Here is a 25,527-nt window from a genome sequence, read left to right on the forward strand (position 1 = left end):
AAGGCAGAGTGCAGTATAACTACGTTTTCGGACACACCGACTTATTTGTGTCGCCCAAAGGTCAAATTAGCCTTCATGATATTGGGTGATGAACAATTAGCTCAAGAATACAATCAGTGTAATATCACTTATATGTCTATATCTCATTTGGCTGATCAGCTGTAACACTTTTAAACCCATTTTTCAGTGAAATTCTTGTACGTAGTTACTGCACTCTGCCTTTGTAGGGCTTAGCTGGGGGCATTTTGTCATTTTTTCCCAAGTGCAGAGTCAGACCATTGTTGTCTCTATAGCTTACTGCTCCACCGCAATCAATCATATAATGTAAACAGAAGAGACTGTGTACACTCTCTACCATCCACCCATTGTGCTGTGAAATGAAACTCCTAGCTTTGGGTTCTCCGTAAATCAAAGTGATTGATGTAAAGTAAACATCCCTTTTTCGCTTATAGCTTTTCAGTGCCCTGGTCTATAGCTTCAATAACCTGCAACAGATCCCTGCCTATATGTATCTACTACACTACTGTATCACCTTCCAGAAAGAAATCATCTAGTGTGTGAAATTCTATTTTGAGCTATTACAAATTAAACTCTTTTTTGATTTAACCATTTTCACAGTGTCTTTCCCCTACCCCTGTGTCATCGGCTATAAGTGAATTTTAATTAACAGACCTACAGGTTGTAACGTAGAGCAACAGTGATTAAACCGGGAATTAAATGCACAGCACAGCACGGGCAATCAGGGGCGTCACAAGGGGGGGGGGGGGGGGGGGGGGGGGAGTGGAACTGAGTTACTAGGGCCCAAGGTGGAGGGGCCCTAATTATTTTATACTTCAGCTATTGAAAAATAGCAGATATACAAGCTAAGTCGTGAAAATGTGTGCAAATCTTTGAATATATGTATTTTTTAAGCGAACATTTGTAACTCAAATTTTGCTTCTGGGGGGTCCCTGGAATTAAATATTTTGAAATGGGGGTCCGTGGCCAAATACATATCATTTTGGGGGTCCTTCACATGAAAATATTTGAGCACCACTGACATAGAAACTTAGGTTTTTCAAAAAACAAATTTTTACGTTTTTTCAAAATTAGCAGATCTACAAGCTTGCAGCGTGGCACTCGGTGCCGCGCTGTGAGCTTGTATATCTGCTATTTTTCAATAGTTAAAGCACAAAATAATGTGTAATAATAATGCGTTCCCATTCTAAATGGGTTAAACCCCCACCTCTCCCTATGAAAAACATTCATGGGGGGCCCACAGAGTGAATCCTTGTACCCAGGGCCCAGAATTTGGTGCGACACCCCTGCGGGCAATGATAGACTAATGGCTTGCACTCTGCTCCAGTACAGCTCAAACACGAGTTGCCATATTAATTGTAGCTGGCTGAGGGGTGGTTCACATTATGAATGTCTGTGTGATATAATATAAGTACAACAAGCTGCCTGAAGATTCTTAGTCATGGAGTCACAAGGCAGCACAAGTCCGCCCCCTGCTGGAGGAGGAGTGCAAGTAAACTAACAGTAAACTAAGCAAGGTTAAACGCATACATCAAATGCAAATAGATGGTAATCTAGCGTCATATAACTAATAATCTGTAGATTGAAACTACCGGTATACAAACTAGCCTAAAGGATGCCAGATTTTTTTTTTTTTTAATTGACCTGGCATCTGTCTAAATATCATTTGGAAGTGCGGGAGGTCGGCATCTGTCTAAATCAGTGGTTTTCAACCTTTTCAGGTCGCGACCCCCAAAAATAATGACATTCGAACTGGAGACCCCCACCCTGTCAAGCACTTGGAATTGTAGGAGATGAGGGATTACATTTAGTTTGACTCTGTTCCACATATAAATACCGGTATTGTGAAAATGTACAAGCTTTTACAGATCGTCTATTTTCACAATTTTTGTTGCCCCTTTCTGGGGACCCCCGCGAAATCACGTGGGGACAGGTTGTAAACCACTGATCTAAATGACATTTGAACCTTTAAGACTGCAACTGAATTCTATTGGTTGGTTATTTATTCTCTGAAACAGGACATGGTCAATATGAACTAAATGTGCGGATGGGCTGTACATTAATTGGTACAAATGATAACATTAGACCAACTTAATCTGACCTAATCGAGACATTTTGGCTGAATTGTTTTCTAAGCTCCATTGAGAGAAGAAAATGGAATGTGGAAAAGGCTCAGTTAGACTTTGTATTTATTCACACAAAACGTGATACAATTTTCTCCAGTAAGGCAACATACACAATATATACATACAACAATCTATATAATAATACTATATATTTTTAGATTTTAATGTTGTTATTTCTTTGACTAACAACACAGTCATTCCTTACTAGCACTAGCAAGTGTATAAATAGTTTTAGCAAGTCATGTAAAAGAGTACCAGTGCTAATACTTCAAGTCTCCGTAGTGTTAGTACATCCAACGCAACAATCCTTTGCTCAACGAGGCATAATGTGATCATCACTAAAGTATTATCTCTAATAAGTGTTCTGAAAGCAGCTACAAAATGCTAGCAATGCCTAAGAAGAAATAAAAAAATAAAACAAAGACAAGGCATTCTGTAACAAACGTGAAACTGGTAAACAGAAACAACACAATTTTCATATAAAACAATGTTCTATGGTGTAATTTTATATTCATATTGGTATGTATGAGAGCATTAACTAGCAATGGCATCAACTTGTTCTGTTCATTAGTAGGATAACATATATAGACGAGAGCATTGACATCATTTTTAAGAGTCGTTCCCTTAGCCGAGCTCAATACCTCAAGTACTTGCAGTATAAAGATTAAAAAACAAACACAAATATTGGTATGGCTGCAAAAAGCTGGTTTTGTTGACTGCTGACTATTTATATGTATTTGTCTTTTTCTGTACAGAATTGCAAAAAACATTAGCCAATAGAGTTACTATGTTAAATCAACATTTTCACAGCTGGTATGACTCGACACATTTACAAAAATATAATTCTACCCTGCTTAACAAAAAGGAAATTAAAATACTGATTAGCATGGGATTAGATTATTAGCTATAGCACAGAGTGACGTGAACAATACAAATAAAAATAAACATTTGCAAACACAGTTGAGAGTCAACGTGATCAATATAATATTATAAAACATCATAGTTTTAGCAACACTTGTGTGGGTACCTGAACAGTCAGTGATGGAATATTAGCCGTCCCTGTTACCTATACCAGTGGTTCTCAAAGTGGATTCCAGGGACTCTGTGGGTTCCTTTATGGGGGTCTAAATTGACCCACACAAGTCCGTAACTCTGACAGTGTACAAATGGAAACACCATTTGTACACTGTCACGAGTTAAGGGGAGACCTCGAAATTTGAAAGTTTGAGAAACACTGACCTATACTGATAGTAATGACCACCACTACCTTCTAGTGACTCAGGGGTTGACACTAACGGTTGCCCGACTGCCCGTGGCAAGTAAATAACACCTTCGGGGCAAGTGGAGTTGTTTGCTTTCAGGTTGCCCGAGGGGCAAATGTGTTTGAGTGGGGAAGCAACAGTCTTTAGTTCGCTATGAGCGCAAGATGTCTGTGTACATGCACGTTTTCTTTTTTAAGTTTAAGAGTTTAAGTTTAAGAGTTTTTTTCCCTGTTGCTTGCTACACTTAAAAGGATAGATTGAGATATTTGGCATAAATATTGAGGTATGTGACTGTCCATGATATCGCACAGTCCCAGAATTCGCAAGTAAAGTAAAAAGAAATGAGTGTTAAAAGGAACTTAAGTTCCGATTAAGTCATGATTTACTTTGCGGGCAAGTGGACATGACCTTTGGGCAAGTAGAACATGACCTGTATTTGCCCGAAGGGCAAGTGCCTCTGAGACCTCAGTGCAGGGGTGTCCAAAATGTTTTCTTTTTTTTTTTTGCCGCCGTGCGTTTTTTTTCTCGATCGAACCCAGTTCGATTCGTGCGTCTTGTCGCATGCGGTAAAAAACTCATCACTCCTTTTATGACTCCTTTTTGGATCCGCAGCGCCGATTCCGCACAGCCTTGCACACCAAATCCAATGCGTTTTATTCATACAGCAAACGGAAGAAACGCAACTGTCCTGTGTGCAAAGGGCTTAACATAATGTACTTTCACAACATAGTCAAATACATATGCATTGCATTAAAATAATTTCACATTATCAAATATAACCAGACGTGCAAGGTAAAAAAAATACTATAAAATACCGGTAGCCAACAGGGAAGAGGGAATCCTGACAAATTATACTCTGGGGAAATATTCTTGTTTGACGGTGCTGCCGGGCCGGTTATAATACAATTTAGGAATGACGCCACGGGCCGTATGGAATTTGTCCTTGGGCCACATTTGACCCCCGGGCCGCACTTTGGACACCCTGCCTTAGTGACAACCCCTGTAGTGGTCTCTCAACATATCGTCGTTGTCGGGCAGAAACCTCGTATCTCCAACTTTCAAATTTGTACGTTCTTTCGCAAAGCAAAGCCCTGCTTCATCACACAAGGATGTCGCACAAAAGTAGTGAAAACAGCAGATCTACAAGCACACAACGCCTCGCGGTGCGAGGCGTTGTGTGCTTGTAGATCGGCTGTTTTCACTAGTTTAAATCATTTTTAAAATGATAAATGCAAAACGAACGGTTTTGGACATACAAGGTTTTCACCCGACAACGACGATATGCTTCTAACATCTGAACTGAAGGAAGGAAAATGTGTGTTTCTGTGATGTCTAATTATGTTCATTGTTTTTTTTGTTTTGTTTTTTTAGTAGGCAGTTTTTGATGAATAAAGTCAGAAACAACCCTTGCAGTGACAGCTAACATCTGATGTGGACTATTCACAGTCACATCGAGGTGATTTAAGGTAGCATACCAAAAAAGAGAAATATCAATCTAATATATCGCCATAATCTTTCCACAAAGAGACCATTATGGTTTGATAAGGCAATGAAGTGACTATGTGTCAAAACCAAAATAAAGATGTTTAGAGGTTCATAATTATCAAGTATATATTCATTTTTCTTTCTTAATATAAATTGGTACAATACAATAGTTATAAGTACCTCGGTCTATACCTGGCATTTGAAATATTTGAGAGAATATTTACTGCCAGGATGGATTCTTTGTATCCATTATTACCCTTAAACATTCATACATTACACGCAAAACCATTTATCCATGTATACACACTGTACACACACACACACACACACACGCACACGCACACGCACACACACACACACACACACACACACACACACACACACACACACACACACACACACACACACACACACTAATGATATGCATGGGTCCTTTCAATCGTTTCCACAAATCTGATGATAATCGTCATGGAGTCAATAAATCCAATGGAATCATCTCCTTACTTCAAAATAAGGCCACCACCACCACCACCCACAGAAGACCCACTGGATGAGATATTGTAAACATATGGACGAAAGAAAGTGAACACAATTTGCAGTTGGATGAATATTAATAAGTGAAGAGGAAGTTATTAAAGAGCTGGAAAAATGACAGAATGCATCTACTACAGTACACTGAGCAACCTAAACGATAATTGCAGCGGAATATAGCCAAGCTAAACGTTAACAGATTTGTAGTTTGACGTAAGAAAAATTGGCTATCCTTCCATCTTGAATGTATTTATTATTGTACCTGCTCACTGTTCGGATATAAGTTGAATATAGTACCAACCCCCACCCTCCTCAAAAGAAAGAAAGAAAGAAAGAAAGAAAGAAAGAAAGAAAGAAAGAAAGAAAGATAATAAAAAAACAATGACGATAGTAAAAGATACTTTGAGGTGGTCAAACCTAAAGCTAACTTCATTGTGATTGTTTAAAAGCTTGGGTTTTGCCCATCCCTAACAACTGATACAGCGTACATTTCCAAATAGTAGCCCTACTGCAAATAGCAGCCTGGTTCCTTTTAAACGCCAGAGGTCTGACACAATTTTGCGTATCAAACGCCCCGTCCAAATAAACACCCCGGTCCGCACAAACGCTGGGGTGTTTATTTGCCGTTTCTTCAGCCTAATTGGAACTGTAACCAAATAATGGCCCGGTTCAGGCCAGTGCAAAAATAAATAAAAGCCTGCTGCAAAAAGCGTCCTGGTTACTTTTACACTCGGAGGGCTGTATTTTGATTTTCTTGTCCAGTTGAACTACAAAATGACGTCACTCGCATCTTCTAAAAAGCATTACCCCTAATTAGAGTTCGGAAAGCTGCATGTCGGAAAGTCGGAACTCTCCGACGAAAAGTTTAGTGGTCGGAGATAGTATGGACAGGCCTTTAAGTTAAGGCATAAGAGCTGATACTTAAAGGGGGACTAGGCAAGTCTGTGTGTATACAAACACATTCCCCCTCCCCCTCCCTCTATGACAGGCATCGAACAGGTAGCTGTCTTTGATGCTTTAATTGATTAGAGAGATCACTAATGAGCACTTGACACTTTTATGGCCCAATCAATTACCTCATTGCACAACCCCTTTGAAGTCCAAAGGGAGCAATTAAGAGCTCTGGCCAGCTCCCCCTGACAAAAACATCCCTGCGAGGGATGAATGTCAACATAAACAGTGGAACAGAACCAAAATACAGCCAGGGGGATGTGTCTTTCTGCAAGGAAACACCCCAGCACAACACTATAGTTGCTGGTAGAGGGAAATGACTGCTAAAACATTTATATACATATATATAAAAATAGGCTTAAAGTTATCTAGTTTCCCTTTAAGACAATCAAAATACAGCCCTCAGGGTCCACATCGATTTTGCGTGTTAAACACCCGGGCTACTATTTGGAAATATACGGGTAAACCTACAGTATATACTGTACGTCCACACCTCCTCAGCTGTAGTTGTAGGTGAGAGAAGCCTCCTCAGCTGTAGTTGTAGGTGAGAGAAGCCTCCTCAGCTGTAGTTGTAGGTGAAGTTGTAGGAGCTGGGCTCCTTGGGCACGGGGGGCGGGGCCTCTGGGATGGTGATGTTCTCCAGGTCCAGGAGGCGGAGCTTCATCTCCATGCTGATCAGGGTGTCCAGGTCGCTGCGGGTCAGGTCAGAGGTCATCTCTCTGCCCAGCAGGGCACAGAGGCCGTCCGTCCATACGCAGTACTGTTAGACGCACGCACGCACGCAAACACGCACGCACACGCACACGCACACGCACACACACACACACACACACACACACACACACACACACACACACACACACACACACACACACACATTAACCATTTATTTATGTCCACACAAAGGAGAACACAAAGGACACAGATATTATAGGTGCAGTAAGGTTACATTCATGGCTTCCTCTAGGCTAGGGTCTAGGCTAGGCTAGGGTCAAAGGTGCATGCCATGCAATGGCATGCATCTATAATACAGACACCTCCCTGGATTCTTCACAACAAAATCTGGTGTATTACAGTAGCTGTCAAAGACGTAAATATGTCTGGGTTATGTGAAACACACGCACATAGGTTTGTATTACTATTGAGCAGTGTTGATTTTGTCAACTAAAACTATGATGAAACATGATAAAATATATACTACTTCGTCAACGAATAAAGATTACACAAAAAGGTTAGGCGGGGGGGGGGGGGAACTAGTGAAGAAGATATCCAGTAGAACTAAAAGATAAAAGATAAAGATACATTTTATGTTTGCGCTCGGGTGTTGCACTCTGAAAATAGCAGATTTACAAACTCACAAGATTGGCTATTTTCAGCATGCAACCAAGTGTAAAATCAGTCATTACGAAGCCATCAAGGCCTGTCAAAATAGATTTTAGTTAACTATATTAACTATAGATTTAGTTGAATAAAATCTTATGGTATTTAGTTGACTACAACTTGACTAAAACTAAATGATTTCAAATTAATTAAAATATGACACAAACTAAGTGGATTTGTCTATTGATTTTTTTTCCAAAAGAAAAGGCTCTGTTTTAACCAAATCATATCCCTTACAGCAGCACCAGAAAACATTAAATGACATTAAATAGGTTGTTTTCAGGTGGTTCAGATGGGGTACAGTAGTTTACCTCATATTTGTTGGGAGCCACAAAATTGAGCGTCTCGTCAGGATCGTAGAGGACGGAAAAGGCGAGCTCCTGCACCTCCTGGAAAAAAGAACACAAATGAGTTCACAAACATCAATATCATACCTAGGGGTGTCGCACCAAATTCTGGGCCCTGGGTACAAGGATTCACTGCGGGCCCCCAATGAATGTTCTTCATGGGAGGAGGGGTTTTAACCCATTTAGACTGGGAACGCATTATTTTGTTTCTAAATATTTAGTTCCAGGGACCACCCAGAAGCAACATTTGAGTTACAAATGTTCGCTTAAAAAATACACATATTCAAAGATTTGCACACATTTTCACGACTTTTCAAAAATGGCAGATCTACAAGCTCGCAGTGAGCTTGTATATCTGCTATTTTTCAATAGCTAAAGTATAGCTAAAGTATAGAATAATTAAGGCCCCTCCACCTTGGCCCTAGTAACTCAGAGTAAGAACGAACGCTAATAACGTGCGTCTGTTCCAATAACGTCAAGACTACACAAACCTTGTTTTGTTTCAGAGCACTTTTCTCCTTCATATGAGGGCAGTCTTTCCCCGTCACCACAGACTTGATGTCTGACACAGGAACTGGAGGGACAAGACCAGAAAAAAAAACAATAAAAACAAAATTTTAAACAGTTATTTTAATCTTAGACAACAACTTTTTACGAATATTTTAGATAGAAATGTTTTCATTTACTGCTTTCTATCGTGTTAGCAATTTTAGCGATTTTGATTTCAGTGGGTGGGGGCATGCGTACAAGTGTCTGAATATGTATTTTTAGACACAATATCATATAATAATATTTCTTACAGTAACTCTACTAGCCCCCATAAGTCACATCTGCCCATGAGAGATTGCAGTGCATCTTGGGAATGGGCTTATTGTGTAAAAAATATTTAGCCACTTGTATACATGCTTGTATGCAACACTCATCTCTAATTACAATGTAAAATATGGACCCTTTTATAAAAGTAAAAGTTGTCCTTTAACTAAGTCAGTACTCTATACTTTGGTGACCGGGTATCCCCAGGACTCTATCGTCACTGCCTCCTATCTTCATAATTCTAACGCTTTGTGTTTTTTCATTTTGTTAATAAGACCACATGATCATACTACAGCATCACACATAAAATCCTCCAAAGTCTTAGATCCACAAGTTCAAGAATTTGAATCCTGAAAAGTAACAGTTTTGGACATAATGAGGTTTTCACCGAATCTCTTTGCCAAAAATAGCCGATCTACAAGTTTGCAATGTGTCTCGTTGCGACATGTTGTGTAAGCTGGTAGATCAGCTATTTTCATTGAACGTTGGTTCATTTGGTTAAGAGACAGTATAGATCAGTGGTTCCCTATCCTCGGAAACCCAGGCTTCTTTTGGCGATCGGAAGAAAAAGAAGCCTGGGTGATCGCGTTAAAAACACTGTTGGAGGAAGTGTAAAATTTCCCTAACCAATCAGAGTTGACGTCATGATGCAGCAGTGTTCTCTGCTATGGGGAGGGGGAGGAGGAGAGGAGCAGAGCGGGGTGGGGGGAGGAAAACACATGCTATTGGCCGAGACTCCCGGAGAGATTCTCCGGGTCCGCCCATTTACACACAGAAAGTGTCCGCGTTGCCTCAGAGTGGTGGTTCCCAAACTTTTAAGCTCAAGACCCAAAAGAGAAATCAGATGTTTGCTTGGGACCCAAACTAGAGAAAATAGCAGATCTACAAGCTCCAGCGGGACAGTTTTAGTCGACAAAACATTAACACTGCATCAAACCTCGGTTTCACTTTTGATAAAATGGTCCTCTCAGTAATGTCAAGAATACTGTACCATGAGTCATAGTCATGGACTAAACCTGTCACATGTCTCTTGTCACTGAGGAGCTCAACACAGGATTACACTCTGGTCACTGACGGACATGTGCACGCACGCGCGCGCACGACCATGGAAATAAGCTTTCGGAGGTCTGTGTCAGTTTGACACAAATGAACATCTCATTACATATATCGTCGCTGTTAAAACTGGAGCGTTCCCAGCGGTGACGCTGACGCGACGCGCCCAGTGGAGCCGGGGGGGTAAGGGTGACTCACTCTTGTCACTGAGCAGCTCAAAAGGCACTTCCCCCTGTGGAGACTCATCCAGGTCCCCGTAGTGAAGCACCTTGTGGTTCAGAGACAGCCGACAGAACCAGAACTTCTCTGTAGAGAGAGAGAGAGAGAGGGAGAGAGAGAGAACATCCTTTAATCAATTTAGTAGATCGTCAATTTTCAAATAGCCTCGGTATAAAATAGGGCTAAAATGGTTCATTTGTGTTTTGTAATATTATCATTTATATCTGCAAAGTAACTAGTGACTAAAGTTTTCAAATAATTGTAGTGGAGATGTAGCGTAGAGTAGAAGTAAAAGTATTGGAAATTGGACATACTCAAGTAAAGTTACCTCAAAATTGTACTTACAGTAAGTACAGTACTTAAGTAAATGCACTTAGTTACTTTACACCAGTGGTTCTAAACCTTTTCAGGCCGCGACCCCCAAAATAATCATATTTTATCTGGGGACCCCCCCACCCTGACGAGCACTAAGGGTTGAGGCATTACATTTTGTATAACACGGTTCTATTGTGAAAATAGCCGATCTACATGCTCACGTAGATCGGCTATTTTCACAATTTCGGCCTCTAATATTTGACAATTTGGCCAATGTTTAATTGTCATTTTAGAGGTATTAAAAAGACCTTAAATTGTCACTTTAGAAAACCTTACGTTGGTTTGTTTACTGTTGAGGGAAAGAACAATGTTGCAGATTAAGTTAATCATCGGGGGACCCCCCAAAATAATTTGGGGGGTCCCGACCCACTGGTTGAGAACCACTGCTTTACACCACTGTGTTTGTGTGTGTGTGTGTGTGTGTGTGTGTGTGTGTGTGTGTGTGTGTGTGTGTGTGTGTGTGTGTGCTGAGGGTTAATATACCTTGCCTCCGGCGGTTGCCCAGCTTGCGGAAGCAGCTTCCCTCACACAGCCTGTTGAGGCGTTGTTGTTTGATCAGCTCCAGGATCTCTGGCTGGATCCTCTCCCGCAGCTCACTGCAGCACACACAAACCCAGTAACCCACGTCAACGTGAGTGAGTCACCACCAAACACATCCACACCGCTATATACGCTGTTCTGCGTCAAACAGTGTCAAACTGTGACAGTAATGACGCTTAAACTGTGACAGTAGTGACGCTGTCACCAGGGACGTGCAGAGAATGTTAGAGAGGCAGGGGCTGAAATATCTAAAAGGGCCTTTCGGTGAAAATAACGCTGCGATGCGTTGTGAGCTTGGAGGTCTGCTATTTCCAGTACTTGATACCACACTAAACTAAGCATAAAAAAAGGCAATGTGGCATACAGCGTGGATTTCTACACAGAGAGGGCAATTCTTTCAACATAAGATGCTGCATTCAAGTTCAGGAGAGTTTGGAAAAGGCAATTCTCTTGAATGCTGCCTTCAGGTATGGCATGGAAAGAGGGGCATTTACATTTCTTTCAACCATAGCGAAAAACTGCAGTCATGGTCTGGAGAGGGCACTTTTTACAGACGGGTAAAAGGGCAGGGACTCAAGCCCCCTTTCATGCCTATGTGTGCACGTGCCTGGCTGTCACAAACACAAGGGAAGTATGAAAAAGTGATGAGGTTTAGGTAAGATATATTCTAAAAGCTCCCAATGCCTGAGAGTCTAGGCCTATAGGCCACCGATTACCAATGTTTTGATGGATATTTTGTCAGAAAGCGCTAAATCAATTCTAACAAAGTTTTTCAAAACTAGAAATGTAAAAAGTTCTAGATACACAAGCATGTATGGATCTGCTATTTTTAAACATTACTTCTCTGATAAAGACATGCCCAGATTAGGGACACCAGGTTGAAAGTGGTAAAATATTGGGACACATCAGCTGCATAACTGCAACGCAACTGCCAATACGGATTTTGTTATTTGACAGTCAAATAACGATCGATCTTGTCAGCCAAGCCAATATACTGTATACATATCGGTCTGGCTCAAGTATGTATATTCTAGGAGAACAACTAATATTTGTACTATATCAAAGCTTGAGGACTATGCAGTTTATACATATATACAGTCTTACAGATAAGACAGCAGAGCACAACAACAGGTTTAGTCACAATAAACTGACATGATAGGCGGAGACTGGAAGTCATCCTGACTCATTCTCTCTGACTGACGCAGGCGGAGGATCTCGGCGTAGCTGAGGCCACGCAGTTTACTCTTCAGCTGGTCCAGAGAGGACGGCTTCATGGCCAGAGCCCTGGTGATCTGCTCCCGCACCACCTGCATCACCTGAGTTTATACAGACAGATACCAAGTCAAACAGAGCACCACCTGCATCACCTGAGTTTATAGAGCAGGGTTCCCCGATTAGTTTTCCCCAAGGGCCGAATTATGTCTAAGGTACCAAGCCGAGGGCCACAGCATTGAAGGGGGCGACGGTGGTGTTCCCACTACTCCAGTGACAGTTCAGATATCGTTGTTGTCGGGTGAAAATCTTGTATGTCCAAAACCGTTCGTTTTGCATTTATCATTTTAAAAACTATTTAAACTAGTGAAAACAGCCGATCTACAAGCACACAACGCCTCGCAGTGCGAGGCGTTGTGTGCTTGTAGATCTGCTGTTTTCACTACTTTTGTGCGACGGCCTCGTATGATGAAGCAGGGCTTTACTTTGTGAAAAAACGTACAACTTTTGAGATACGAGGTTTCCACCCAACAATGACGATATACTAGTGTTGTTGCTGCTCTTATACCACCATTATTACTGGCCAGACAGTAGCCCCCCGCGGGCCGCAAATGGCCCGTGGGCCGCCTATTGGGGAACCCTGTTATACAGACAGAGATACCAAGTCAAACAGAGCCCTGGTTATCTGCTCCCGGACCACCTGCATCACCTGAGTTTATACCAAGCCCCCAGAACGGCTTGTAAATATTGAAGCAGCCGCCCTACTGGCCAAAGCTGGAATTTCAGGCGGGGTGAAACATACATGCACGAGCATAAGAGCGCGGCGCTGGGGTCTACAATAGGGTTCAATGGACGTCGACGTCGTTCGTGACGTCATTCGTGACGTTTGGCTCCACTGCGTAGTGGAGCCATTCCCCAGAATGCACCTGGATTAGCTACATGCTAGCACGTAGCCGTTGCTTCAAAACGCCACTGAGCACTTGCATTGAAATGATAGTGGGGGCGGGGCTCGTCCGCTCTCTATTTTATATATACTCTATGGTTTATACAGACAGATACCAAGTCAAACAGAGCTTGTAAAAATATTTGTAATTATAATCAAAATCTACAAAGTAACTACAGTAGTAACTACCAGTAAGGCTCCCTAATCGGGAGATAAGCGACCGTAGGTCACTTATCTCCACAAATAGGGCAAAACTGTGTTTTGCCAAAATCTTCCTGATCCATGTTGATGACATGAGTGTAGACATACTGTGTAGTGATTTTCGTGATTTTAGGGCAAAATCTGTAGGAGCAGTGTCCAAAAATGTGTTTTTAAAAATCGGCCTGGAGGTGGCGCTATATGGGACAGATTCATGTTGATGGGATGAGTGTAGACATACTGTGTACCGATTTGCGTGATTTTAGGGCGAAAATTGTAGGAGCAGTGTCCAAAAATGTGTTTTGCAAGAATCGGCCTCATGGTGGCGCTAGAAGAGGGCCATGTGAGAAATGAGGGGTGGGGTCTCCGCGCCGGCAAGGCGGACGAATAGGTACCGGCCCCGGCTGTCCCGGTCGCTCCTAGCCGGAGTTACGGCATTTTATGTGAGCTGCAGTGTAGGGGGTCCTCCACTGGGGGCGCCACCACTTTTGCATCCGTTCTGGAGCACCAGGAGTCGGTGGTCCCCGGGAATTCCCCGTGAGCAGCCCCGTTGGGGTGGTCATTTGGTCATGTTTGCGCATTTGGTCATTTTTTACATCTGGGGGTCCCCCAGGGACCTGGGGGTCCCTGGAGCTCTGGGGGTCCTTGGAGGTTGTAGTTTGGCAGCCAAGGAACGTGTGTGCAAAATTTGGCATGGATCGGGGCAACGGTTGCGGAGATATAAGCAGGGAAAAAGTGTGACGTGTGAGGTGTGACAGACAGACTGACAGACAGACGGAGGGACGGAGTTACACTTTGTGGTGGTTTTGATAGTAAAGTGCGACCTACGGTTGCAAAAATGAGCCAGTCTTTTGAACGGCTCTTTGAAAGGAACAGATTTGAAAGGAATTTCAAAGAGCCATAATAAATCCCGTCTCTATCTCTGACCTTGTTGAAGTCCTCTGCCGTGGCCCTCATCTCCTTCCATGTCTTGTTGAGCAGCTGGATGCACACACAGAAGAACTCCTCCCAGGCGCGGTCGTGGGTGAAGAACATGGGGTGGTAGTCGTTGCAGCCTTCGTTAGCTTTAAGGAAAGAAGACATTTGAAGCAGGGGTCATCGCCATGATGTCTCGTGGTGGACATTTTGGTAAAAAAAATAAAACAATTGCCACAGACACGAGCGGACAATAATATTAACAAAGTGCAGAAACACATAAAGAGCTTTTGTTATTTCTAAATAAACTAGTAAGACGCCTCAGGGTGACAAGAGACCTCTCCCTAAAGGGCGAGGTCGCGCCATGTCTTGGCCATCTGACCAGTGATGTATATTGCACCAGTTACCCATATATGGAGATACCTGGGTCCCATGGGATAACGCCTGACACTGTGGTTCCCCTGACACATCACTGTGACATCACAGGTATGTCAGATCAGAGCAGGGATCTCCATATATGGGCATAAACAGGTGACATCACAGTGGTGTGGCTGGTTCAGACAGGGATCTCCATGTATGGGCATAAAAGGGATTGTATGTTGTGATGTCATGGGAACCACTCAATGCCCAATGGAGATCCCTGATGTCATCAATATTAAGCCCATATCTAACACGACTTCATATGGGAATGCCCATATATGGATGAAGACAGGGCATTAACAGGGCATAAACAGGTGACATTACAGTGATGTCAGATACTCAGAGCAGGGATCTCCATGGGCATAAAAGGGATTCTGCTAGGGATCTCCATATATAGGCATTAAAGGGATTGTATCCCAGATTGTATCCCAGATACTGGTATCTGGTAATAGAAAGTATAAAATAGGTCTAATGAAGTGAAATTGTTCATTTTGCTGGGGACCTCCTCAAGGACCCACTTCAGCTATGAACAACAGTATCCATTTTGGTTGAACCTCGTCCGTCCGTCCGTCCGTCCGTCCGTCCGTCCGTCCGTCCGTCTGTCTGAGCCACGGTGCTTACAGAAGTCTTTGATTCTCTTATAATAATGATGTTCATTATAGTTTCTCCTGGCAGAGCTTAATTGTGTGGCGTTTGCCAAGTTGTGGCAGTATCTTTGATGCTCTCCTCATTTCACAATGCCGTCTGCTCCTCCCATGCTGCACTTGTACCTCATTGTCTGCACCTAAACTGCAGCAGTGTTGTATTTGTAATCAGGGCATTGTAAAACAATCTTTTTTTAATGAAACACTTTCTCTTGCACCTCACAGACAACCAAGTACTGGCAAAAGAATGAAACCATCATTCATGATAAGCTTAACAGCTTAATGTATACAAAAACAATGACATCAGAACACACTTTCTATCACTCCTAGTCCTCCTTACTGGTAATAAACATCTCACGGAATGTGGTGTTCCTGTGTTGTCGCCGTTTCTGTACATTTAAGTCATACTGTGTAAAATTCATTTTAGTAATCTGTTGTAGCTCAGTTGTCATTACAGCGTTTGTCTATATGGACGGAAAGCTTAAAAATCAATGCTGTGCAGGGTGCTAACGCCTGAGGATATATATTGCAAAGCAACCACCATTTATGATCTGTAAAATACATAAATTAGTATATTTCCGGCACATTTCCAGTGCTTACATCATTTTGTCGCGAGTGCTGCTGTCTCCTCCCTGACAGTTCCAGAAGCACGGTGATTTTGTGCTACGGTACCTCGTTTCAGAGAAACATCCTGCGGTCAAAAGTTCCTATTATGACTTCTCACTCTGTCTGAGAACAGTAGATCTACAAGCTCACAAAGTGTCGTGATGCGACACGTTTTGAGCTTGTAGATCGGCTATTTTCAAATAGCTTATGTATAAAATAGGGCTGAAGTGGTTTGTATGTATGTTTATTTTACTGTTAATTTAATTTAATTTAACTCTTACTGTGCCAATCCCGAACTAGTTCGGCTTTATTTGTCCTTATCAGGGTGCCGATCCCGAACTATTTTTTTTTTTTTTTTACGGCCGGCCGTCATCTGTTTACACGGCCCGCGAGAGCGTCGCGCCGGCGATATTTACCATCCACTCCAATGCAATCCAGGATCTTTAGAGCTCATTTTCTCTGTTCCATGCATATCCATGAGGTGTGCAAGGTTTAATCATGGCTAAATCGCCGAAAATAGGGCTTCTAAAATGCTTGGTAGCCAATAGCTAACTTCAAGCTAACTTCATCCTGTTCCTGTACATGCACAAAGGAAAGTGTTCAGGCGAGTCATGGCTGCGCACGGCTTGTGCATATACCAGCGCTTGTCTATGTAGGATTTTATGGCCATTGGGCGCCCTCTAGTGGTGAAAAGGTGGCATTGAAAGAGTTAAAATAACTTTAAAAAAAATAATAATAATCTGAACTTTTAAATCGATTTTAAAAATCGCGATAGTTGAGTGAATCGATTTTTGGCACACGCTTAATAAATACACCAAATTGTACTTAAGTACAGTACTTAAGTAAATGTACTAAAGGCATCTACTACAGTATCTATCTATGTAGTTACTTACGCAACTCTCCCACTTGCAGTATCTCACACAGCATGCGGGTGAGCTCGATGGCACACCGGCCAAAGGGACACTCGTGCTTGTCCTCGCGGCTGCTGTTCTCCAGCACGATCTGTGGTGTGAAAGTATGACACAATGTTAACCCCTTTAGAACCGGTACACATTATTGTGTATCATTATTTTATGCTTTAACTATTGAAAAATAGCAGATATACAAGCTCACAGCGCGGCACTGCGAGCATGTAGATCTGCAATTTTTGAAAAATTGTGAAAATTAGAATTTTGACCCGATTCTATAAGTGTCTTTTGAGTCCTTCTAAGGTTTTTTGAAAAAACAATGTTTCTATGTCAGCAGTCTGGCCAGCCATCGTCAAAGAAAAGGTCCTTTTCACTTAACTCATTTCTAGCCGATCCCGAGTATACTCGTGAAAAATACTCAAGTATTTAGAGTGCCGATCCCGAGTATACTCGCGAAAAGTACAGTATATAGAGTAACGCTGGCGTTCTTACCCGAGGGTTCGTTGGAAACGATTGGCACGATTGGACTCGCTGATTCATCATCATCACGGATGCACGTGCACAAAATAGTAATCCCTTAACATGGAGGCCGACGGGGAATCTCATCTTTAATGTCCATTATCTCGAAACAACACTTTTAAAGCCAAGGATGGCATTAGATTCTCGCTAATAAAACACATGTTGAAAGGCATCGATCGGCCATTACACAACCGCATGTTGATGACGATCGCTTCCGGTGAATGACGTCATGACGTCAAACCGGAAGTGTTTACGCTATGGACTTCTGGCCTTCAAAATAAGACAACGTTCGTGGATGCAGCCTGCGGGAGGCACGCTGGACATGTTAACCCGTTCATTTCTGGAGCACTAAATGGGTTAAATGGAGCTCAGTTTGTCTGTTCTTGAGAGACTACTATGTCAGTGGTTCTCAGACCTTTTCATGTGAAGGACCCCCAAAATGATATGTATTTGGCTGCGGACCCCCATCTCAAAATATTTAGTTCCAGGGACCACCCAGAAGCAAAATTTGAGTTACAAATGTTTGCTTTAAAAATATATATATATTTTTTGCACACATTTTCACGACTTTTTCAAAAATAGCAGATCTACAAGCTTGCAGCGCGGCACCGTGAGCTTGTATATCTGCTATTTTTCAATAGCTAAAGCATTCAATAATTCTAGGCCTAAATGGGTGACAAACGTATCTGTGCCCTGAGGCTCCAGACTGAGGCGTGATTTCAGAAAGACATAGGGGGCGGCAAAAGTAAGTCACCATAGCCCCATTTCTAAAATAGCAATAACAGTGGATCTACAAGCTCTCAACATGTCGCCAAGCAATTCCAAATGACTATTTTCACTATTTGTTTGGAGGCAAAAAAATGAATGTTTTAAAAGGTTGGCCTGGAACGACATTCCCAAAATAGAGGGGGATGCCATGTTGAAAGTGGTTAATTAGTTAATAATAAAAAGGCTTGTCTAAATTGTAAAAAGTGTTATGGATTCCAGATTCACTTTATTTGTCACTTAGATGCACTGGGTACATACATGTGGAAATCTTACGCTCAGAAGCTCCAATACAATAAAAACATGATAATAAAAGCATATATTAAAAAAAAGACCTTCCGTAAAAGGACTTAATAAACAAACACATGGCAATAATATCAGTCCAATAAAGTGTATAGTGCAGAGTGCAAAGAGTTATTGCACATTTCTCACTTTGCATTTAAAAGTCTGGTGGCCTGTGGGAAAAAGCTGTTCCTCAGCCTAGAGGTGAATCGATTGTGATGAAATCCGATTTGAGGACAATAAGCTTAAATTAACTGAATTTGAGGTTAAATTTGAACACTAGGGGGGTGGCAGTTGTCAATCCACTGATGATCCAAATGAGGCCCCTGAGGGCCCAGGGGACAGACAGACAGACAGACAGACAGACAGACAGACAGACAGACAGACAGACAGACAGACTGACCCTGATGTAGGTGTCCTGGTGGACAGACAGACAGACAGACAGACAGACTGACCCTGATGTAGGTGTCCTGGTGGAGCTTGGCCAGGTACAGCATGTTGTCCAGAGCCAACATGCCTGGAGGGGTCTGGGTGAAGTCCATGGCAGGGTTCACATGGTTCTGCATACCATAAACACACAAAGAAAAAGCCTTTAAAACCAGTGGTTTTCAATTATTATATTTTATATATTTCTTTATGTCAAGGACCCGCAAATTGACACTTACTAGCCCATGGACCTCTATTTGAAAAGATGTGGCAGAGAACCGAGAGAACAGAGAATATTTTTACCCTAGCAGTAATTCTCAACCATTTTCATTTCAAGGATCCCCAGTTTGACATGCATTAGGCTACGGACCCCCATTTAATGGCATTTCTATCTCTGGGACTCAAACTTTTATTGTAAAATCAATGTTAATTTAACTCGGAGAGTGTAATGTTTTTAGGTCAGCTCAAACTTTTTCATGTCAAGGACCCTGTTATGTCCCAGTTGGTTAATTATATGTATTGGTAAATTATATGTAATTGGCCACGGACCACCATCTCAAAATATTTAGTTCCAGAAGCTAAATTTGAGTTACAAATGTTCGCTTAAAAATTTTTGCACACATTCTCACGACTTTTCAAAAATAGCAGCTCTACAAGCTCGCAGCGCGGCACTCTGTGCCACGCTGTGAGCTTGTATATCTGCTATTTTTCAATAGCTAGAGTATAAGATAACTAAGGCCCCTCCACCTTGGGCCCTAGTAACTCAGTCCCACTCCCCCCCCCCCCCCCCCCCCCCCCTTGTGACACCTCTGCATGTATCTGTGCTCATCACTCACGGTGAAGCCCAGCATCTTGTAGTCCTTGGTGTACAGGGCCTTCCTCTTCTCCGTACCGCTGGGGTCGTTCTCTCCATCGAAGGCGATCCTCCGCAGTTCAAAGATGATGTCTCTCTGAGCCTGGAGACCACAGAGAACAACAGTACAGTGGTGTGGGATGTAAAGACATTTACAGAATGGAACATAACCTGAGTTTTACTGGGGTCTTTCTCAGAAAACTGTTTAGAACAGGGGTCTTCAACGTTTTCAGGCCAAAGACCCCTTAGCAGATAGAGAGATAAAGCAGGGACCCCCTCTACATATTGTGTGTGATGGAAATTCTCATCGATTTCATAGATAGATTCATTGACTTGTTTGACACTTAACCACTTAAAATCGTAAATCGTCGATACTTAGTGAACTTGACCTTTCACTCTGTACTTGGTCTGCTCTTTTTTACCTATACACCAAACCTATTTGCCAAAAATAGCCGATCTACAAGCTCTCAACGCCTCGCAGCTCGAGGCGTTGAGAGCTTGTAGATCTGCTATTTTTGGCTGAAGTTCAATTGAAGTTCAATTGTTCATTTAAAATAATTATCCTATCACACAAGGATTTGGGGGGCCCCCCTGCAGAAACTCTGAGGACCCCCTAGGGGTCCCAGACCCCTGTTGAAGACCCCTGGTTTAGAACATTTGTAGAATCGGCCTCAAGTCTTAAAGGACGACCTCGCCACTTTTCAACCTATCTTCAAATAATTGGTCGATAAAATAGCCCCAAATCTACTCCGTCTGTGTCTCTTAGGAGAGCTGCTCAGAAACCTGTCTGCCAGTGACATCATCGTTAGGCAGATATATTTTTTTATCACGAGAACAATGGCATCCATTATAGCATAGTAACTTTTCATGAATAGAAAGCCTGCAGTTTTCTATCAGCTTGGATTCCCCATCGATGGTGTCACTGGCAGACAGGTTTCTGAACTGCCCACAGCCTGGCGCTGCCACCTCTTTCACACACCACCAGGGGGTGGTGTTGCGGTCTGGAACCCCAGGCTAATCCTTTAATGGTTTAAAGTCACAGCATTGTTTTTGTGCGGCACTTTTTTTAAGTCTTTTGCACACCAACTACAAAGGCGACAGGTGCGTAGGAGAAGATTAAACAAGGCACTGAAAGAAAAACCTCCCGCACGAGACTGTCTTCAAATGCAAGAAGAAAAAAGGTTTTATGGTTTATATAACAACGTTTCAGTCTATTAGACCTTCATCAGGTTATCTCACAAAGTGCTTTGCACAGCATTGAAGATAAAAATCAAAAGGGAGATTGTGAGAGAAAACAATAAAAAGGGCATAAAAGGATCAAAAACAGTGCGAGAAACATAGTAAAAGACCATAAAAAAGATAAGAACTACAAATACAACCAGTCTGCAATCAGGTAGTAAAAGTCTATAAAGGTGTGAATTATAAAGAGAACACTGAATCTGCTTGGCTGATCTCATGGCATGATGACTGGCAATAGAAAACAGCAGATCTTCAAGCTCACAACGTGTCTCGCTGTGACGCATCGTGAACTTGTGGATCGTCTATTTTCAGAACGCAACCAAGTGTAAAATCAGACATTACGACGCCCATAACCGCCAAAATCAAATGTTTGTGGACAAAATCAAATGTACTGTAGATAGTCGACTAAAATCTTATGGCGTTTAGTTGACTATAACTAAAACATTTCAGATGACAAAAATATGACTAAAACTAAATCAACATTTGCTGTCAAAATTAACACAGCCATCAGCAGCCATATGATAGAAACACGAATGTATAGTTTAATACCTGGTCGTTGGGATGCATCTTGGTCATCATATTATATATTAGAAGAACAGATGTATAGTTTTATAATAACAGATCTATAGTTTTATTACCTGGTCGTTGGGGTCCATCTTGGTCATCATACGCTCCTCCAGGAGGTTAAAGGTCAACACCTGCAGCACGTACAGCTGATGAGCCATCTCTGCTTTGATTGGCCGGTTCCCTCTGATGATATGCTGGAAGAGATAAAGCAGTATTTCACCCCTTATCCACCTGTTACCGCAAGAATTTACTGTAGCATTATGTGTGGGTCTAGGGCATTCACCAAATATTTGAATATTCGAATATCAAAGTCACTATTCGACGTTGTTCACCGAAGTCGAATATTCGCTTATTTTATTTTTTAATGTTTTCTCTTCGAGATAAAAAAAACACTCACGATAATCGTATCGTGGAGATTAAAATTTATGGTGAAATCATCCTCCGTCGTGCACAGGGATCAATTCACCTTTTATTTGCTGAGCTGCATATCCGGTAAGTCTGGGTTTCCGAGGCTACATATCCGGTATCATTTTAAACCCTCTATAATTGGTCAACGGACCTGGAAATGACATACTTGATACTTTCTTTCACTCTACCAAATCTTTTTGCCAAAAAATTGATGACTACAAGATCACAACGCGTCGCGTATTTTTTGGGCAAATGTTCCGCCCCAGTAAAATGGATGTCTGTGTAATAACAACTACGACACACAGGACTTGACACTCACATTAACATTATTACATTGTCTAATAACAACCTACAATATACAGCAATGACACAGTATGACCATATATGGCCATTAATTTATTAGTGAATTCATTTTCCCCCTTTGATCTTGAATGGGGAAAATTCAAATGGTAAGACGAAATTCATTTGCAAGTGTGACTCGCGCCACGGCAACCACACTTGCAATTTCCCATTGCATCTTTCTAGTTAATGTACATTGTGTTATAACAACCAGGCACATAGGTGCCTTTCTGTGTGGAGTTTGCATGTTCTCCTCGTGTCTCCTAGGGTTGATACCCTCACAAAAACATGCAGTAATCCTGGTCTCAATAATGCCTCCCCCTTGCCAGAAGGGGCGCCTGATGGAGGGGAAAGGAACTGGTTGGAATAACGTGTTCCTTCCACGCGCTACGTCCAAACCGGGGAAATCCCCACAGTCAGGTGAAAAGAAGCAACTTGGACTCCTCATGCATAGAGGGAAGCATGAGGTCAGTCCGTTGTCTCCCCAGGCGCGGCAGAGGGAGAGCAGAGCCCAGGATTACATAGGCAATTGGCACTGGGTGAAAATGGGTGATAAAAATTATTTAAAAAAAACAAAAAAACAACCAGGTACATAAAGGTACTTGAGACTCACATTAAGGATGATGGATCGCAGGTGTTTCTGAGCCAACGTGCTCGCCATCTCCTGCAGGGCAAAACAAGCACACACAGATCTAACACACAGCCCTGTGTGAACAATATGCTTCACTACCATTGACACTGTGCATAGCAGCAGACTTCTGCCGCCAACTCTGATTCCATGAGACCTTTTAAAGCAGCAATCTTTTAGGTTTTATGATTCAACTCTGGGTCTCCTGCTATCACGGAAGACCAAACATCTCCCGCTCATCCGAGACAGAAGAGGAGATGTTGTGCTTATGAGCCTAATGCAACTGATCTGACAGTAAATGTCTACTATACGGATTGGTTAAAATAACATTTATATATATCGTCGTTGTCGGGTGGAAACCTTGTATCTCCAAGTTTCAAATTTGTACGTTCTTTCGCAAGTAAAGCCCTGCTTCATCATACAAGGCCGTCGCACAAAAGTAGTGAAAACAGCAGATCTACAAGCACACAACGCCTCGCGCCACGAGGCGTTGTGTGCTTGTAGATCGGCTGTTTTCACTAGTTTAAATCATTTTTAAAATGATGAATACAAAGCCAACGGTTTTGGACATACAAGGTTTTCACCCGACAACGACGATATATTTGTTTATATATTCGTTAAACAATAGTTATTTTTTATATCATCTTTCACCGGTATCTTATTTTTCTCACAATAACCATTCCACATGAAGTAGCCTATTTTTAATCACGTTTGTATCAAAACGACATGGATCTTCAGCTGCATATAACACATAGTTTCATCTATATCATATGACACAGAAATAAGGAGAGGAGGAAACCAAAAGGGACTGAAGAGGGGATGATGGCGTGAGATGATGAGGGGTACTCACAGTGAGCTGGCGGTCCAGGGGGTTAGTACACTCCTCCTAGGGGTCAGGGGTCAGGGGAGGGAGGAGGGCGTGTGGGTGGAACAGTAAATGGAAACAAAAAAAAGAGTGCACAACATGGACCAATGAGAGAGATACAGCATACGGTACAACATCACAGCATGCGGAGTGAGGACGTGACGACGTCCCTACTATACCAGCTCCCTCTCCCTTCCCTCCCTCCCTCCCTCCCTTCAGAGTAGGGCATTCACCAAATATTAGAATATTCGCATATCAAAGTCACTATTCGACGTTGTTCACCGAAGTCGAATATTCGCTTCTTTTTTTTATTATTTCCTCTTTAAACAATATATAGTTTATAAAGCTTGGCTAGATAGGAAGTCATAAGAATGAGTTGTCAATGCCACTGGTGGATGAATTTGTTAATGCTCTATACCAGGGGTTCTCAAACCTTTTTAGGCTGTGACCCCCAAAATAAACATATTTGAACTGGGGACCCCCACCCTGACAAGCACTTGGAATTGTAGGTATTACATTTAATGTGACTCGGTTCCGCAGATAAATATTGTGAAAATAGCAGATCTACATGCTCACAACGCCACGCAACGCGAGGCGTTGTGAGCATGTAGATCGGCTATTTTTACAATGTTAGCCTCATATAGGATCAAAGTAGATGACTGGCGTTTGCAGAGAAAAAACACAGAGGCCAACCGGGTGCTCACAGGAGATTAACATTTTTTCTTTTTAAAACTTCTTAAAAGTGTGTATGGTGCTTCTTGGATCAGCGGGGATCGCACCGCGGTGGAGACTCAATTGGGTTAGACAGCCACACGTGATTGTTTTGGATCAGTATATTATGACCAAATACATTAGTGAGCCACAGTGGAAGCACACGTGAGATGATTAAGTGATGACAATGGTCAGTTACGCACACAAGCTAAACATAAACACGCACTCCCCCATGTGTTTTTGACACATTTGATTGTTTAAAAGCATGTTTTAGCTCACAAACTAACTAACTCACACTAGACTTGAGATTAATGTTAATGACTATGGAGGAAATGAAAGATAAAAGTGAAGCAATTAACTAAAAAAATTGCAGACACACAGATACATGATCCTTTAAATGACCATGCGGGTGGCCTGGCATGTTTTAGCCCACTAACTCACACTACACTTGACATTACTGCCGAGTGCTGAGCATGTTACAAAATACAGTGATTTGTTTGATTTTCAAGGCGTTGTGCGCTTGTAGATTGGCTATTTTAACTATTTTATTCGTTTGTTTGTTTTTTTCAGAAAACTTAGGTTAGGATTTAGAAGGCGTGTTTGTAGAATCGGCCTCAGGTCTTAACCCCTTTAGGCCTAGAGTTATTGAATGCTTTAACCAGAGAAAAATAGCAGATATATACAAGCGCACAACGCGGCACCGAGTGCCGCGCTGCGAGCTTGTAGATCTGCTATTTTTGAAAAAGTCGAAAAAAGTGAAAATATGTGCAAATCTTTGAATATATGTATTTTCAAATCACCTGCTAAAGAATTTGAAGAAATGGCCCGCCCCTTACATCGGGTCTGCTTGAGCAATCCCAGATGGTAAGCAGAGCGGTATGCAGCCAGGCATACGCACTGCTGCCACCATCTGGCGCAGTCAGGTTATATAGAATCGGGTCAAAATTCTAATTTTCACGATTCGCGCTATGAGCTTGTA

At 42.1% G+C, this 25,527-nt stretch overlaps 1 protein-coding gene across 2 annotated transcripts in view; it reads right to left on the reverse strand.

The window, feature by feature from the left end:
• Positions 1 to 2,249: 2,249 nt before the first annotated feature.
• LOC308286545 (engulfment and cell motility protein 2) overlaps positions 2,250 to 25,527 on the reverse strand; it is a 52,677-nt gene continuing 29,399 nt past the window's right edge. Inside the window, exons 12-26 of one of the 2 annotated variants that reach the window (XM_080727594.1) lie at positions 23,823 to 23,858; positions 22,958 to 23,008; positions 21,669 to 21,791; positions 19,775 to 19,894; positions 18,968 to 19,072; positions 16,932 to 17,040; positions 14,381 to 14,517; positions 12,253 to 12,416; positions 11,044 to 11,156; positions 10,165 to 10,272; positions 8,592 to 8,674; positions 8,065 to 8,142; positions 5,254 to 7,133; positions 4,609 to 5,197; positions 2,250 to 4,563 (exon numbers count right to left, since the gene is read on the reverse strand). In XM_080727594.1, coding sequence (XP_080583720.1) covers positions 6,933 to 7,133; positions 8,065 to 8,142; positions 8,592 to 8,674; positions 10,165 to 10,272; positions 11,044 to 11,156; positions 12,253 to 12,416; positions 14,381 to 14,517; positions 16,932 to 17,040; positions 18,968 to 19,072; positions 19,775 to 19,894; positions 21,669 to 21,791; positions 22,958 to 23,008; positions 23,823 to 23,858 — 1,428 coding nt within the window. In that variant the 3' untranslated portion in view covers positions 2,250 to 4,563; positions 4,609 to 5,197; positions 5,254 to 6,932. Of the gene's footprint in view, positions 4,564 to 4,608; positions 7,134 to 8,064; positions 8,143 to 8,591; positions 8,675 to 10,164; positions 10,273 to 11,043; positions 11,157 to 12,252; positions 12,417 to 14,380; positions 14,518 to 16,931; positions 17,041 to 18,967; positions 19,073 to 19,774; positions 19,895 to 21,668; positions 21,792 to 22,957; positions 23,009 to 23,822; positions 23,859 to 25,527 lie in introns of both variants that reach the window. The other variant, XM_080727593.1, reaches the window with a different exon arrangement.

Source organism: Nannobrachium achirus (genome assembly GCF_963921795.1).
Source record: "Nannobrachium achirus genome assembly, chromosome: 6".
NCBI classification, from domain to species: Eukaryota; Metazoa; Chordata; class Actinopteri; order Myctophiformes; family Myctophidae; genus Nannobrachium; species Nannobrachium achirus.